Raw genomic sequence first — 19587 nt, 5'->3', positions numbered from 1 at the left:
ACTTTATGTAGGATTTCTACAAGACTGAATGCTCTCTATACTGTTACTTAATCTAAGATTTCTACAAGACTGAATGCCCTCTATACTGTTACTTTATGTAGGATTTCTACAAGACTGAATGCTCTCTATACTGTTACTTAATCTAAGATTTCTAAAAGACTGAATGCTCTCTATACTGTTACTTTATCTAAGATTTCTAAAAGACTGAATGCTCTTTATACTGTTACCTAATGTAAAATTTCTACAAGACTGAATGCTCTCTATACTGTTACTTTATCTAAGATTTCTAAAAGACTGAAGGCTCTTTATACTGTTACCTAATGTAGAATTTCTACAAGACTGAATGCTCTTTATACTGTTATCTATGTAAAATTTCTATAAGACTGAATGCTCTCTATACTGTTACTTTATGTAGAATTTCTACAAGACTGAATGCTCTCTATACTGTTACCTAATGTAGAATTTCTACAAGACTGAATGCTCTCTATACTGTTACTTTATCTAAGATTTCTAAAAGACTGAATGCTCTTTATACTGTTACCTGATGTAGAATTTCTACAAGACTGAATGCTCTCTATACTGTTACTTTATGTAGGATTTCTACAAGACTGAATGCTCTCTATACTGTTACCTTATGTACGATTTCTAAAAGACTGAATGCTCTTTATACTGTTACCTAATGTAGAATTTCTACAAGACTGAATGCTCTCTATACTGTTACTTTATCTAAGATTTCTAAAAGACTGAATGCTCTTTATACTGTTACCTAATGTAGAATTTCTACAAGACTGAATGCTCTCTATACTGTTACTTAATCTAAGATTTCTAAAAGACTGAATGCTCTTTATACTGTTACCTAATGTAGAATTTCTACAAGACTGAATGCTCTCTATACTGTTACTTTATGTAGGATTTCTACAAGACTGAATGCTCTCTATACTGTTACTTAATCTAAGATTTCTAAAAGACTGAATGCTCTTTATACTGTTACCTAATGTAGAATTTCTACAAGACTGAATGCTCTCTATACTGTTACTTTATCTAAGATTTCTAAAAGACTGAATGCTCTTTATACTGTTACCTAATGTAGAATTTCTACAAGACTGAATGCTCTCTATACTGTTACTTTATGTAGGATTTCTACAAGACTGAATGCTCTCTATACTGTTACTTAATCTAAGATTTCTAAAAGACTGAATGCTCTTTATACTGTTACCTAATGTAGAATTTCTACAAGACTGAATGCTTTCTATACTGTTACTTTATGTAGGATTTCTACAAGACTGAATGCTCTCTATACTGTTACTTTATCTAAGATTTCTAAAAGACTGAATGCTCTTTATACTGTTACCTAATGTAAAATTTCTACAAGACTGAATGCTCTCTATACTGTTACTTAATCTAAGATTTCTACAAGACTGAATGCCCTCTATACTGTTACTTTATGTAGGATTTCTACAAGACTGAATGCTCTTTATACTGTTATCTATGTAAAATTTCTATAAGACTGAATGCTCTCTATACTGTTACTTTATGTAGAATTTCTACAAGAGTGAATGCTCTCTATACTGTTACCTAATGTAGAATTTCTACAAGACTGAATGCTCTCTATACTGTTACTTTATCTAAGATTTCTAAAAGACTGAATGCTCTTTATACTGTTACCTGATGTAAAATTTCTACAAGACTGAATGCTCTCTATACTGTTACTTTATGTAGGATTTCTACAAGACTGAATGCTCTCTATACTGTTACCTTATGTACGATTTCTACAAGACTGAATGCTCTCTATACTGTTACTTTATCTAAGATTTCTAAAAGACTGAATGCTCTTTATACTGTTACCTAATGTAGAATTTCTACAAGACTGAATGCTCTCTATACTGTTACTTTATCTAAGATTTTTAAAAGACTGAATGCTCTTTATACTGTTACCTAATGTAGAATTTCTACAAGACTGAATGCTCTCTATACTGTTACTTTATGTAGAATTTCTACAAGACTGAATGCTCTCTATACTGTTACTTTATGTAGGATTTCTACAAGACTGAATGCTCTCTATGCTGTTACTTTATGTAGGATTTCTACAAGACTGAATGCTCTCTATACTGTTACCTAATGTAGAATTTCTACAAGACTGAATGCTCTCTATACTGTTACTTTATCTAAGATTTCTAAAAGACTGAATGCTCTTTATACTGTTACCTAATGTAGAATTTCTACAAGACTGAATGCTCTCTATACTGTTACTTTATTTAGAATTTCTAAAAGACTGAATGCTCTCTATACTGTTACTTTATGTAGGATTTCTACAAGACTGAATGCTCTCTATACTGTTACTTTATGTAGAATTTCTACAAGACTGAATGCTCTCTATACTGTTACTTTATCTAAGATTACTAAACGACTGAATGCTCTTTATACTGTTACCTAATGTAGAATTTCTACAAGACTGAATGCTCTCTATACTGTTACTTTATCTAAGATTTCTAAAAGACTGAATGCTCTTTATACTGTTACCTAATGTAGAATTTCTACAAGACTGAATGCTCTCTATACTGTTACTTTATCTAAGATTTCTACAAGACTGAATGCTCTTTATACTGTTACCTAATGTAGAATTTCTACAAGACTGAATGCTCTTTATACTGTTATCTATGTAAAATTTCTATAAGACTGAATGCTCTCTATACTGTTACTTTATGTAGAATTTCTACAAGAGTGAATGCTCTCTATACTGTTACTTTATCTAAGATTTCTAAAAGACTGAATGCTCTTTATACTGTTACCTTATGTAGAATTTCTACAAGACTGAATGCTCTTTATACTGTTACCTTATGTAGAATTTCTACAAGACTGAATGCTCTCTATACTGTTACTTTATGTAGGATTTCTACAAGACTGAATGCTCTCTATACTGTTACCTTATGTACGATTTCTACAAGACTGAATGCTCTCTATACTGTTACTTTATCTAAGATTTCTAAAAGACTGAATGCTCTTTATACTGTTACCTAATGTAGAATTTCTACAAGACTGAATGCTCTCTATACTGTTACTTTATCTAAGATTTCAAAAAGACTGAATGCTCTCTATACTGTTACTTTATGTAGGATTTCTACAAGACTGAATGCTCTCCATACTGTTACTTTATGTAGAATTTCTAGAAGAGTGAATGCTCTCTATACTGTTACCTAATGTAGAATTTCTACAAGACTGAATGCTCTCTATACTGTTACTTTATCTAAGATTTCTAAAAGACTGAATGCTCTTTATACTGTTACCTAATGTAGAATTTCTACAAGACTGAATGCTCTCTATACTGTTACTTTATGTAGGATTTCTACAAGACTGAATGCTCTCTATACTGTTACTTAATCTAAGATTTCTAAAAGACTGAATGCTCTCTATACTGTTACTTTATCTAAGATTTCTAAAAGACTGAATGCTCTTTATACTGTTACCTAATGTAAAATTTCTACAAGACTGAATGCTCTCTATACTGTTACCTAATGTAGAATTTCTACAAGACTGAATGCTCTCTATACTGTTACTTTATCTAAGATTTCTAAAAGACTGAATGCTCTTTATACTGTTACCTAATGTAGAATTTCTACAAGACTGAATGCTCTCTATACTGTTACTTTATGTAGGATTTCTACAAGACTGAATGCTCTCTATACTGTTACCTTATGTACGATTTCTACAAGACTGAATGCTCTCTATACTGTTACTTTATCTAAGATTTCTAAAAGACTGAATGCTCTTTATACTGTTACTTTATCTAAGATTTCTAAAAGACTGAATGCTCTTTATACTGTTACCTTATGTAGAATTTCTACAAGACTGAATGCTCTCTATACTGTTACTTTATGTAGGATTTCTACAAGACTGAATGCTCTCTATACTGTTACTTTATCTAAGATTTCTAAAAGACTGAATGCTCTTTATACTGTTACCTAATGTAGAATTTCTACAAGACTGAATGCTCTCTATACTGTTACTTTATGTAGGATTTCTACAAGACTGAATGCTCTCTATACTGTTACCTTTATGTAGATTTCTACAAGACTGAATGCTCTCTATACTGTTACTTTATCTAAGATTTCTAAAAGACTGAATGCTCTTTATACTGTTACCTGATGTAGAATTTCTACAAGACTGAATGCTCTCTATACTGTTACTTTATGTAGGATTTCTACAAGACTGAATGCTCTCTATACTGTTACCTTTATGTACGATTTCTACAAGACTGAATGCTCTCTATACTGTTACTTTATCTAAGATTTCTAAAAGACTGAATGCTCTTTATACTGTTACCTGATGTAGAATTTCTACAAGACTGAATGCTCTCTATACTGTTACTTTATGTAGGATTTCTACAAGACTGAATGCTCTCTATACTGTTACCTTATGTAGGATTTCTACAAGACTGAATGCTCTCTATACTGTTACCTTATGTACGATTTCTAAAAGACTGAATGTTCTTTATACTGTTACCTAATGTAGAATTTCTACAAGACTGAATGCTCTCTATACTGTTACTTTATGTAGGATTTCTACAAGACTGAATGCTCTCTATACTGTTACTTAATCTAAGATTTCTACAAGACTGAATGCCCTCTATACTGTTACTTTATGTAGGATTTCTACAAGACTGAATGCTCTCTATACTGTTACTTAATCTAAGATTTCTAAAAGACTGAATGCTCTCTATACTGTTACTTTATCTAAGATTTCTAAAAGACTGAATGCTCTTTATACTGTTACCTAATGTAAAATTTCTACAAGACTGAATGCTCTCTATACTGTTACTTTATCTAAGATTTCTAAAAGACTGAATGCTCTTTATACTGTTACCTAATGTAGAATTTCTACAAGACTGAATGCTCTTTATACTGTTATCTATGTAAAATTTCTATAAGACTGAATGCTCTCTATACTGTTACTTTATGTAGAATTTCTACAAGAGTGAATGCTCTCTATACTGTTACCTAATGTAGAATTTCTACAAGACTGAATGCTCTCTATACTGTTACTTTATCTAAGATTTCTAAAAGACTGAATGCTCTTTATACTGTTACCTGATGTAGAATTTCTACAAGACTGAATGCTCTCTATACTGTTACTTTATGTAGGATTTCTACAAGACTGAATGCTCTCTATACTGTTACCTTATGTACGATTTCTAAAAGACTGAATGCTCTTTATACTGTTACCTAATGTAGAATTTCTACAAGACTGAATGCTCTCTATACTGTTACTTTATCTAAGATTTCTAAAAGACTGAATGCTCTTTATACTGTTACCTAATGTAGAATTTCTACAAGACTGAATGCTCTCTATACTGTTACTTAATCTAAGATTTCTAAAAGACTGAATGCTCTTTATACTGTTACCTAATGTAGAATTTCTACAAGACTGAATGCTCTCTATACTGTTACTTTATGTAGGATTTCTACAAGACTGAATGCTCTCTATACTGTTACTTAATCTAAGATTTCTAAAAGACTGAATGCTCTTTATACTGTTACCTAATGTAGAATTTCTACAAGACTGAATGCTCTCTATACTGTTACTTTATCTAAGATTTCTAAAAGACTGAATGCTCTTTATACTGTTACCTAATGTAGAATTTCTACAAGACTGAATGCTCTCTATACTGTTACTTTATGTAGGATTTCTACAAGACTGAATGCTCTCTATACTGTTACTTAATCTAAGATTTCTAAAAGACTGAATGCTCTTTATACTGTTACCTAATGTAGAATTTCTACAAGACTGAATGCTCTCTATACTGTTACTTTATGTAGGATTTCTACAAGACTGAATGCTCTCTATACTGTTACTTTATGTAGGATTTCTACAAGACTGAATGCTCTCTATACTGTTACTTTATGTAGGATTTCTACAAGACTGAATGCTCTCTATACTGTTACTTTATGTAGGATTTCTACAAGACTGAATGCTCTCTATACTGTTACTTTATGTAGGATTTCTACAAGACTGAATGCTCTCTATACTGTTACTTTATGTAGAATTTCTACAAGACTGAATGCTCTCTATACTGTTACTTAATGTAGAATTTCTACAAGACTGAATGCTCTCTATACTGTTACTTTATGTAGGATTTCTACAAGACTGAATGCTCTCTATACTGTTACTTTATGTAAGATTTCTACAAGACTGAATGCTCTCTATACTGTTACTTTATGTAGGATTTCTACAAGACTGAATGCTCTCTATACTGTTACTTTATGTAGATTTCTACAAGACTGAATGCTCTCTATACTGTTACCTAATGTAGAATTTCTACAAGACTGAATGCTCTCTATACTGTTACTTTATCTAAGATTTCTAAAAGACTGAATGCTCTTTATACTGTTACCTAATGTAGAATTTCTACAAGACTGAATGCTCTCTATACTGTTACTTAATCTAAGATTTCTAAAAGACTGAATGCTCATTATACTGTTACCTAATGTAGAATTTCTACAAGACTGAATGCTCTCTATACTGTTACTTTATCTAAGATTTCTAAAAGACTGAATGCTCTTTATACTGTTACTTTATCTAAGATTTCTAAAAGACTGAATGCTCTCTATACTGTTACCTAATGTAGAATTTCTACAAGACTGAATGCTCTCTATACTGTTACTTTATGTAGGATTTCTACAAGACTGAATGCTCTCTATACTGTTACTTTATGTAGGATTTCTACAAGACTGAATGCTCTCTATACTGTTACTTTATGTAAGATTTCTACAAGACTGAATGCTCTCTATACTGTTACTTTATGTAGGATTTCTACAAGACTGAATGCTCTCTATACTGTTACTTAATCTAAGATTTCTAAAAGACTGAATGCTCTCTATACTGTTACTTTATCTAAGATTTCTAAAAGACTGAATGCTCTTTATACTGTTACCTAATGTAGAATTTCTACAAGACTGAATGCTCTCTATACTGTTACTTTATCTAAGATTTCTAAAAGACTGAATGCTCTTTATACTGTTACCTAATGTAGAATTTCTACAAGACTGAATGCTCTCTATACTGTTACTTTATGTAGGATTTCTACAAGACTGAATGCTCTCTATACTGTTACTTTATCTAAGATTTCTAAAAGACTGAATGCTCTTATACTGTTACCTAATGTAGAATTTCTACAAGACTGAATGCTCTCTATACTGTTACTTTATCTAAGATTTCTAAAAGACTGAATGCTCTTTATACTGTTACTTTATCTAAGATTTCTAAAAGACTGAATGCTCTTTATACTGTTACCTAATGTAGAATTTCTACAAGACTGAATGCTCTCTATACTGTTACTTTATGTAGGATTTCTACAAGACTGAATGCTCTCTATACTGTTACTTAATCTAAGATTTCTAAAAGACTGAATGCTCATTATACTGTTACCTAATGTAGAATTTCTACAAGACTGAATGCTCTCTATACTGTTACTTTATCTAAGATTTCTAAAAGACTGAATGCTCTTTATACTGTTACTTTATCTAAGATTTCTAAAAGACTGAATGCTCTCTATACTGTTACCTTTATGTAGAATTTCTACAAGACTGAATGCTCTCTATACTGTTACTTTATGTAGGATTTCTACAAGACTGAATGCTCTCTATACTGTTACTTTATGTAGGATTTCTACAAGACTGAATGCTCTCTATACTGTTACTTTAATGTAAGATTTCTACAAGACTGAATGCTCTCTATACTGTTACTTTATGTAGGATTTCTACAAGACTGAATGCTCTCTATACTGTTACTTAATCTAAGATTTCTAAAAGACTGAATGCTCTCTATACTGTTACTTTATCTAAGATTTCTAAAAGACTGAATGCTCTTTATACTGTTACCTTATGTAGAATTTCTACAAGACTGAATGCTCTCTATACTGTTACTTAATCTAAGATTTCTAAAAGACTGAATGCTCTCTATACTGTTACTTTATCTAAGATTTCTAAAAGACTGAATGCTCTTTATACTGTTACCTAATGTAGAATTTCTACAAGACTGAATGCTCTCTATACTGTTACTTTATCTAAGATTTCTACAAGACTGAATGCTCTCTATACTGTTACTTTAATCTAAGATTTCTACAAGACTGAATGCTCTCTATACTGTTACTTTATGTAGGATTTCTACAAGACTGAATGCTCTCTATACTGTTACTTTAATGTAAGATTTCTACAAGACTGAATGCTCTCTATACTGTTACTTTATCTAAGATTTCTAAAAGACTGAATGCTCTTTATACTGTTACCTAATGTAGAATTTCTACAAGACTGAATGCTCTCTATACTGTTACTTTATCTAAGATTTCTAAAAGACTGAATGCTCTCTATACTGTTACTTTATCTAAGATTTCTAAAAGACTGAATGCTCTTTATACTGTTACCTAATGTAGAATTTCTACAAGACTGAATGCTCTTTATACTGTTATCTATGTAAAATTTCTACAAGACTGAATGCTCTCTATACTGTTACCTTATGTAGAATTTCTACAAGACTGAATGCTCTCTATACTGTTACCTAATGTAGAATTTCTACAAGACTGAATGCTCTCTATACTGTTACTTTATCTAAGATTTCTAAAAGACTGAATGCTCTTTATACTGTTACCTTATGTAGAATTTCTACAAGACTGAATGCTCTCTATACTGTTACTTTATGTAGGATTTCTACAAGACTGAATGCTCTCTATACTGTTACCTTATGTAGAATTTCTACAAGACTGAATGCTCTCTATACTGTTACTTTATCTAAGATTTCTAAAAGACTGAATGCTCTTTATACTGTTACCTAATGTAGAATTTCTACAAGACTGAATGCTCTCTATACTGTTACTTTATCTAAGATTTCTAAAAGACTGAATGCTCTTTATACTGTTACCTAATGTAGAATTTCTACAAGACTGAATGCTCTCTATACTGTTACTTTATGTAGAATTTCTACAAGACTGAATGCTCTCTATACTGTTACTTTATGTAGGATTTCTACAAGACTGAATGCTCTCTATACTGTTACTTTATGTAGGATTTCTACAAGACTGAATGCTCTCTATACTGTTACCTAATGTAGAATTTCTACAAGACTGAATGCTCTCTATACTGTTACTTTATCTAAGATTTCTAAAAGACTGAATGCTCTTTATACTGTTACCTAATGTAGAATTTCTACAAGACTGAATGCTCTCTATACTGTTACTTTATGTAGAATTTCTAAAAGACTGAATGCTCTCTATACTGTTACTTTATGTAGGATTTCTACAAGACTGAATGCTCTCTATACTGTTACTTTATGTAGAATTTCTACAAGACTGAATGCTCTCTATACTGTTACTTTATCTAAGATTTCTAAAAGACTGAATGCTCTTTATACTGTTACCTAATGTAGAATTTCTACAAGACTGAATGCTCTCTATACTGTTACTTTATCTAAGATTTCTAAAAGACTGAATGCTCTCTATACTGTTACCTAATGTAGAATTTCTACAAGACTGAATGCTCTCTATACTGTTACTTTATCTAAGATTTCTAAAAGACTGAATGCTCTTTATACTGTTACCTAATGTAGAATTTCTACAAGACTGAATGCTCTCTATACTGTTATCTAAGATTTCTAAAAGACTGAATGTATTTCTGTTACCTAATGTAGAATTTCTACAAGACTGAATGCTCTCTATACTGTTACTTTATGTAGAATTTCTACAAGACTGAATGCTCTCTATACTGTTACTTTATTTCTAAAAGACTGAATGATTTCTAAAAGACTGAATGCTCTTTATACTGTTACCTTATGTAGAATTTCTACAAGACTGAATGCTCTCTATACTGTTACTTTATGTAGGATTTCTACAAGACTGAATGCTCTCTATACTACAAGACTGAATGCTCTCTATACTGTTACCTTATGTAGATTTCTACAAGACTGAATGCTCTATACTGTTACTTTATCTAAGATTTCTAAAAGACTGAATGCTCTTTATACTGTTACCTAATGTAGAATTTCTACAAGACTGAATGCTCTCTATACTGTTACTTTATCTAAGATTTCTAAAAGACTGAATGCTCTTTATACTGTTACCTAATGTAGAATTTCTACAAGACTGAATGCTCTCTATACTGTTACTTTATGTAGAATTTCTCTATGCTCTCTATACTGTTACCTTATGTAATTTCTACAAGACTGAATGCTCTATACTGTTACTTTATGTAGGATTTCTACAAGACTGAATGCTCTCTATACTGTTATTTCTACAAGACTGAATGCTCTATACTGTTAGATGTAGATTTCTACAAGACTGAATGCTCTCTATACTGTTACTTTATCTAAGATTTCTAAAAGACTGAATGCTCTTTATACTGTTACCTAATGTAGAATTTCTACAAGACTGAATGCTCTCTATACTGTTACTTTATGTAGAATTTCTACAAGACTGAATGCTCTCTATACTGTTACTTTATGTAGGATTTCTACAAGACTGAATGCTCTCTATACTGTTACTTTATGTAGAATTTCTACAAGACTGAATGCTCTCTATACTGTTACTTTATCTAAGATTTCTAAAAGACTGAATGCTCTTTATACTGTTACCTAATGTAGAATTTCTACAAGACTGAATGCTCTCTATACTGTTACTTTATCTAAGATTTCTAAAGGACTGAATGCTCTTTATACTGTTACCTAATGTAGAATTTCTACAAGACTGAATGCTCTCTATACTGTTACTTTATGTAAGATTTCTAAAAGACTGAATGCTCTTTATACTGTTACCTAATGTAGAATTTCTACAAGACTGAATGCTCTTTATACTGTTACTTTATCTAAGATTTCTATTATGTAGAATTTCTACAAGACTGAATGCTCTCTATACTGTTGTAAGATTTTACAAGACTATGTAGAATTTCTACAAGACTGAATGCTCTCTATACTGTTACTTTATCTAAGATTTCTAAAAGACTGAATGCTCTTTATACTGTTACCTTATGTAGAATTTCTACAAGACTGAATGCTCTCTATACTGTTACTTTATGTAGGATTTCTACAAGACTGAATGCTCTCTATACTGTTACCTTATGTAGAATTTCTACAAGACTGAATGCTCTCTATACTGTTACTTTATCTAAGATTTCTAAAGACTGAATGCTCTTTATACTGTTACCTAATGTAGAATTTCTACAAGACTGAATGCTCTCTATACTGTTACTTTATCTAAGATTTCAAAAAGACTGAATGCTCTCTATACTGTTACTTTATGTAGGATTTCTACAAGACTGAATGCTCTCTATACTGTTACTTTATGTAGAATTTCTACAAGACTGAATGCTCTCTATACTGTTACCTAATGTAGAATTTCTACAAGACTGAATGCTCTCTATACTGTTACTTTATCTAAGATTTCTAAAAGACTGAATGCTCTTTATACTGTTACCTAATGTAGAATTTCTACAAGACTGAATGCTCTCTATACTGTTACTTTATCTAAGATTTCTAAAAGACTGAATGCTCTTTATACTGTTACTTTATCTAAGATTTCTGTTACCTAATGTAGAATTTCTACAAGACTGAATGCTCTCTATACTGTTACTTTATTTAGAATTTCTAAAAGACTGAATGCTCTCTATACTGTTACTTTATGTAGGATTTCTACAAGACTGAATGCTCTCTATACTGTTACTTTATGTAGAATTTCTACAAGACTGAATGCTCTCTATACTGTTACTTTATCTAAGATTTCTAAAGACTGAATGCTCTTTATACTGTTACCTAATGTAGAATTTCTACAAGACTGAATGCTCTCTATACTGTTACTTTATCTAAGATTTCAAAAAGACTGAATGCTCTTTATACTGTTACCTAATGTAGAATTTCTACAAGACTGAATGCTCTCTATACTGTTACTTTATGTAGAATTTCTACAAGACTGAATGCTCTCTATACTGTTACTTTATGTAGGATTTCTACAAGACTGAATGCTCTCTATACTGTTACTTTATGTAGGATTTCTACAAGACTGAATGCTCTCTATACTGTTACTTTATGTAGAATTTCTGCAAGACTGAATGCTCTCTATACTGTTACTTTATGTAGAATTTCTACAAGAGTGAATGCTCTCTATACTGTTACTTTATCTAAGATTTCTAAAAGACTGAATGCTCTTTATACTCTATACTGTTACTTTATGTAGGATTTCTACAAGACTGAATGCTCTCTATACTGTTACTTTATGTAGGATTTCTACAAGACTGAATGCTCTCTATACTGTTACTTTATGTATGAATTTCTACAAGACTGAATGCTCTCTATACTGTTACTTTATCTAAGATTTCTAAAAGACTGAATGCTCTTTATACTGTTACCTTATGTAGAATTTCTACAAGACTGAATGCTCTTTATACTGTTACTTTATGTAGGATTTCTACAAGACTGAATGCTCTCTATACTGTTACCTTTATGTAGATTTCTACAAGACTGAATGCTCTCTATACTGTTACTTTATCTAAGATTTCTAAAAGACTGAATGCTCTTTATACTGTTACCTAATGTAGAATTTCTACAAGACTGAATGCTCTCTATACTGTTACTTTATCTAAGATTTCTAAAAGACTGAATGCTCTCTATACTGTTACTTTATGTAGGATTTCTACAAGACTGAATGCTCTCTATACTGTTACTTTATGTAGAATTTCTACAAGACTGAATGCTCTCTATACTGTTACCTAATGTAGAATTTCTACAAGACTGAATGCTCTCTATACTGTTACTTTATCTAAGATTTCTAAAAGACTGAATGCTCTTTATACTGTTACCTAATGTAGAATTTCTACAAGACTGAATGCTCTCTATACTGTTACTTTATGTAGGATTTCTACAAGACTGAATGCTCTCTATACTGTTACTTAATCTAAGATTTCTAAAAGACTGAATGCTCTCTATACTGTTACTTTATCTAAGATTTCTAAAAGACTGAATGCTCTTTATACTGTTACCTAATGTAAAATTTCTACAAGACTGAATGCTCTCTATACTGTTACCTTATGTAGAGATTTCTACAAGACTGAATGCTCTCTATACTGTTACTTTATCTAAGATTTCTAAAAGACTGAATGCTCTTTATACTGTTACCTTATGTAGAATTTCTACAAGACTGAATGCTCTCTATACTGTTACTTTATGTAGGATTTCTACAAGACTGAATGCTCTCTATACTGTTACCTTATGTACGATTTCTACAAGACTGAATGCTCTCTATACTGTTACTTTATCTAAGATTTCTAAAAGACTGAATGCTCTTTATACTGTTACCTAATGTAGAATTTCTACAAGACTGAATGCTCTCTATACTGTTACTTTATCTAAGATTTCTAAAAGACTGAATGCTCTTTATACTGTTACCTAATGTAGAATTTCTACAAGACTGAATGCTCTCTATACTGTTACTTTATGTAGAATTTCTACAAGACTGAATGCTCTCTATACTGTTACTTTATCTAAGATTTCTAAAAGACTGAATGCTCTTTATACTGTTACCTAATGCAGAATTTCTACAAGACTGAATGCTCTTTATACTGTTATCTATGTAAAATTTCTATAAGACTGAATGCTCTCTATACTGTTACTTTATGTAGAATTTCTACAAGACTGAATGCTCTCTATACTGTTACTTTATGTAGAATTTCTACAAGAGTGAATGCTCTCTATACTGTTACTTTATCTAAGATTTCTAAAAGACTGAATGCTCTTTATACTGTTACCTTATGTAGAATTTCTACAAGACTGAATGCTCTCTATACTGTTACTTTATGTAGGATTTCTACAAGACTGAATGCTCTCTATACTGTTACCTTATGTACGATTTCTACAAGACTGAATGCTCTCTATACTGTTACTTTATCTAAGATTTCTAAAAGACTGAATGCTCTTTATACTGTTACCTAATGTAGAATTTCTACAAGACTGAATGCTCTCTATACTGTTACTTTATCTAAGATTTCATAAAGACTGAATGCTCTCTATACTGTTACTTTATGTAGGATTTCTACAAGACTGAATGCTCTCCATACTGTTACTTTATGTAGAATTTCTACAAGAGTGAATGCTCTCTATACTGTTACCTAATGTAGAATTTCTACAAGACTGAATGCTCTCTATACTGTTACTTTATCTAAGATTTCTAAAAGACTGAATGCTCTTTATACTGTTACCTAATGTAGAATTTCTACAAGACTGAATGCTCTCTATACTGTTACTTTATGTAGGATTTCTACAAGACTGAATGCTCTCTATACTGTTACTTTATGTAGGATTTCTACAAGACTGAATGCTCTCTATACTGTTACTTCTAAGATTTCTACTGAAAAGACTGAATGCTCTCTATACTGTTACTTTATCTAAGATTTCTAAAAGACTGAATGCTCTTTATACTGTTACCTAATGTAAAATTTCTACAAGACTGAATGCTCTCTATACTGTTACTTTATCTAAGATTTCTAAAAGACTGAAGGCTCTTTATACTGTTACCTAATGTAGAATTTCTACAAGACTGAATGCTCTCTATACTGTTACTTTATGTAGGATTTCTACAAGACTGAATGCTCTCTATACTGTTACCTTATGTACGATTTCTACAAGACTGAATGCTCTCTATACTGTTACTTTATCTAAGATTTCTAAAAGACTGAATGCTCTTTATACTGTTACCTTATGTAGAATTTCTACAAGACTGAATGCTCTCTATACTGTTACTTTATGTAGGATTTCTACAAGACTGAATGCTCTCTATACTGTTACCTTATGTACGATTTCTACAAGACTGAATGCTCTCTATACTGTTACTTTATCTAAGATTTCTAAAAGACTGAATGCTCTTTATACTGTTACCTAATGTAGAATTTCTACAAGACTGAATGCTCTCTATACTGTTACTTTATCTAAGATTTTTAAAAGACTGAATGCTCTTTATACTGTTACCTAATGTAGAATTTCTACAAGACTGAATGCTCTCTATACTGTTACTTTATGTAGAATTTCTACAAGACTGAATGCTCTCTATACTGTTACTTTATGTAGGATTTCTACAAGACTGAATGCTCTCTATACTGTTACTTTATGTAGGATTTCTACAAGACTGAATGCTCTCTATACTGTTACCTAATGTAGAATTTCTACAAGACTGAATGCTCTCTATACTGTTACTTTATCTAAGATTTCTAAAAGACTGAATGCTCTTTATACTGTTACCTAATGTAGAATTTCTACAAGACTGAATGCTCTCTATACTGTTACTTTATTTAGAATTTCTAAAAGACTGAATGCTCTCTATACTGTTACTTTATGTAGGATTTCTACAAGACTGAATGCTCTCTATACTGTTACTTTATGTAGAATTTCTACAAGACTGAATGCTCTCTATACTGTTACTTTATCTAAGATTACTAAACGACTGAATGCTCTTTATACTGTTACCTAATGTAGAATTTCTACAAGACTGAATGCTCTGTATACTGTTACTTTATCTAAGATTTCTAAAAGACTGAATGCTCTTTATACTGTTACCTAATGTAGAATTTCTACAAGACTGAATGCTCTCTATACTGTTACTTTATCTAAGATTTCTAAAAGACTGAATGCTCTTTATACTGTTACCTAATGTAGAATTTCTACAAGACTGAATGCTCTTTATACTGTTATCTATGTAAAATTTCTATAAGACTGAATGCTCTCTATACTGTTACTTTATGTAGAATTTCTACAAGACTGAATGCTCTCTATACTGTTACTTTATCTAAGATTTCTAAAAGACTGAATGCTCTTTATACTGTTACCTTATGTAGAATTTCTACAAGACTGAATGCTCTCTATACTGTTACTTTATGTAGGATTTCTACAAGACTGAATGCTCTCTATACTGTTACCTTATGTACGATTTCTACAAGACTGAATGCTCTCTATACTGTTACTTTATCTAAGATTTCTAAAAGACTGAATGCTCTTTATACTGTTACCTAATGTAGAATTTCTACAAGACTGAATGCTCTCTATACTGTTACTTTATCTAAGATTTCTAAAAGACTGAATGCTCTCTATACTGTTACTTTATGTAGGATTTCTACAAGACTGAATGCTCTCCATACTGTTACTTTATGTAGAATTTCTACAAGAGTGAATGCTCTCTATACTGTTACCTAATGTAGAATTTCTACAAGACTGAATGCTCTCTATACTGTTACTTTATCTAAGATTTCTAAAAGACTGAATGCTCTTTATACTGTTACCTAATGTAGAATTTCTACAAGACTGAATGCTCTCTATACTGTTACTTTATGTAGGATTTCTACAAGACTGAATGCTCTATACTGTTACTTAATCTAAGATTTCTAAAAGACTGAATGCTCTCTATACTGTTACTTTATCTAAGATTTCTAAAAGACTGAATGCTCTTTATACTGTTACCTAATGTAAAATTTCTACAAGACTGAATGCTCTCTATACTGTTACTTTATCTAAGATTTCTAAAGACTGAATGCTCTTTATACTGTTACCTAATGTAGAATTTCTACAAGACTGAATGCTCTCTATACTGTTACTTTATGTAGGATTTCTACAAGACTGAATGCTCTCTATACTGTTACCTTATGTACGATTTCTACAAGACTGAATGCTCTCTATACTGTTACTTTATCTAAGATTTCTACAAGACTGAATGCTCTTTATACTGTTACCTAATGTAGAATTTCTACAAGACTGAATGCTCTCTATACTGTTACTTTATCTAAGATTTTTAAAAGACTGAATGCTCTTTATACTGTTACCTAATGTAGAATTTCTACAAGACTGAATGCTCTCTATACTGTTACTTTATGTAGGATTTCTACAAGACTGAATGCTCTCTATACTGTTACTTTATGTAGGATTTCTACAAGACTGAATGCTCTCTATACTGTTACCTAATGTAGAATTTCTACAAGACTGAATGCTCTCTATACTGTTACTTTATGTAGGATTTCTACAAGACTGAATGCTCTTTATATTGTTACCTATTGTAGAATTTCTAGAAGACTGAATGCTCTCTATACTGTTACTTTATGTAGAATTTCTACAAGAGTGAATGCTCTCTATACTGTTACCTAATGTAGAATTTCTACAAGACTGAATGCTCTCTATACTGTTAGGTAATGTAGGATTTTAAAGACTGAATGCTCTCTATACTGTTCGGTAATGTAGGATTTCTACAAGACTGAACGCTATCTATACTGTTAGGTAATACAGGATGTCTGCAAGACTGAATGCTATCTATACTGTTACTTTATGTAGGGTTTCTACAAGACTATTTGAATGGATATTTAAAGTACAATTGATAATTAATACAAGAATGGATACTCCCTGGCATGATACTTACATTATAAGCTTTAAGAAAAGCTAAACAATCACTGAAAGACCCATCTGCCCATGCCAATCGAGATCTTTAAATAAAGAAAATAGAAAATAATAATTTCATGTATTGAATATTGTGCACACAATACATTCAAACAGTTATGTTAAAAATAACTTACTGTAATGTGTGTTTTAAAATCTCTTCCTGGATCACGACTTGTTACTTTTATTAGTAAGATGAAGTGCAATGTTCAATTGATCTAAATATGGACCTACAGCTTAAGGAAATAATGTTAATGTTAGGTCTCAAACCTAGCAACTCTGTTCTATTAGAAACAATTGAGTTTAATTACATACATTGTTGAGGTATGATTCTCTGTCAGGAATAAACATTGACTCCATGCAGATTGGATTGGTATAGCTCTTGATAGAATAGTTACAATGTTATCATTGAGAGTGATACTGTATGCACAATGTATTACAATCAACATACCATGTGTTATGTATAAATATAAATAACTACAATATTTATACCATGTAGCTATACTGGGAGTCTGTAAACACTGAATTGTTCAGAACACATACTGTAACCCTGTAAAAAAGTATGGATGTTATAATAAAATCATAAACTAAGGTGTATTAGTAACTGTTCAGGATGCAAACTGTAACTCTGTAAAAAAGTAGGGGTGTAGTAATAAAACCATAAACTTAGGTGTATTAGTAACTGTTCAGGCCACATATTGTAACCCTGTATAAAGTAGGGGTGTAGTAATAAAACCATAAACTTAGGTGTATTACCAACTATTCAGGACACATATTGTAACCCTGTATAAAGTAGGGGCGTAGTAATAAAACCATAAACTAAGGTATTACCAACTATTCAGGACACATATTGTAACCCTGTATAAAGTAGGGGTGTAGTAATAAAACAATAAACTTGGGTGTATTAGTAACTGTTCAGGCCACATATTGTAACCCTGTATAAAGTAGGGGTGTAGTAATAAAACCATAAACTTAGGTGTATTAGTAACTGTTAAGACCACATATTGTAACCCTGTATAAAGTAGGGGTGTAGTAATAAAACAATAAACTTGGGTGTATTAGTAACTGTTCAGGCCACATACTGTAACCCTGTATAAAGTAGGGGTGTAGTAATAAAACCATAAACTTAGGTGTATTAGTAACTGTTAAGACCACATATTGTAACCCTGTATAAAGTAGGGGTGTAGTAATGAAACCATAAACTTAGGTGTATTAGTAACTGTTAGCCGCATATTGTAAACCTTTAAATAGTAGGGATATTATAATAAAACAAACTGAAAAACAGGATCACATCACAAAACATACTTCCATATTCTCAAGCAGTGATAGTTTCTGATAAACATAAATCTATACTATTGTGTAAAACATTTTGTAAAAATTCAGTCTGTTCTTTAAAGGCAATACTAAACAACTTTAGATATATATTTATTAGTTCTCCTCAATGTTTCAGCTTAAGCCCTTTACCAATAGATATATCATAGGTAGAAGACAGACTAGATATTATAGTAACCAATAATAATATAAATATTCAAAATATATAATGAAACAATGCACAATATTTTTAGTATGCTTTGCCACACATCATTCCATTATATCGTTACAGTGTTGTATTACACAATATTTTTAGCATGTTTTGCCACACATCATTCCATTATATTGTTAGTGTTGTATTACACAATATTTTTAGCATGTTTTGCCACACATCATTCCATTATATCGTTAGTGTTGTATTACACAATATTTTTAGTATGTTTTGCCCACACCATTCCATTATATTGTTAGTGTTGTATTACACAATATGTTTAGTATGTTTTGCCACACACCATTCTATCATTACAGTTTCGTATTACACAATATTTTTAGTATGTTTTGTCACACACCATTCCATTATATCATTATATTGTTGTATTACACAGTATTTTAGTATGTTTTGCCATGCACCATTCTGTTACATTCTTATAGTGTTGTATTATTTTTTGTTGGTATCATGGTTTTGTAGCCTGTGACATTCATAGACCCTCAAAAAAAGACACAAGTCAAAAGATTGGGAAAATAAAAAGTTATTTAAAGTTGTTTGTTACCTACATTAAAAGATTTTAAAAATTACATCAAGTTAGAAAATATTTGTTTTCCAGAGTGCAAAGTGTCATG

The 19587-nt window shown here is 31.0% G+C and overlaps 1 protein-coding gene across 1 annotated transcript in view; it reads right to left on the bottom strand.

Annotated features, from left to right (window-relative positions):
- LOC143227560 (ATP-dependent RNA helicase TDRD9-like) overlaps window positions 1-19587 on the bottom strand; it is a 136040-nt gene that overhangs the window by 9244 nt on the left and 107209 nt on the right. The window contains exon 18 of the mRNA XM_076458992.1: window positions 17420-17483. Within this exon, the coding sequence (XP_076315107.1) occupies window positions 17420-17483 (64 nt within the window). The remainder of the gene's footprint in view (window positions 1-17419; window positions 17484-19587) is intronic.

The sequence above is a fragment of the Tachypleus tridentatus genome, chromosome 9, assembly GCF_004210375.1.
Source record: "Tachypleus tridentatus isolate NWPU-2018 chromosome 9, ASM421037v1, whole genome shotgun sequence".
Taxonomy (NCBI): domain Eukaryota; kingdom Metazoa; phylum Arthropoda; class Merostomata; order Xiphosura; family Limulidae; genus Tachypleus; species Tachypleus tridentatus.
The sequence above is the reverse complement of the archived record's forward strand: the minus strand, read 5'-3'. Positions and strand labels throughout refer to the sequence as shown.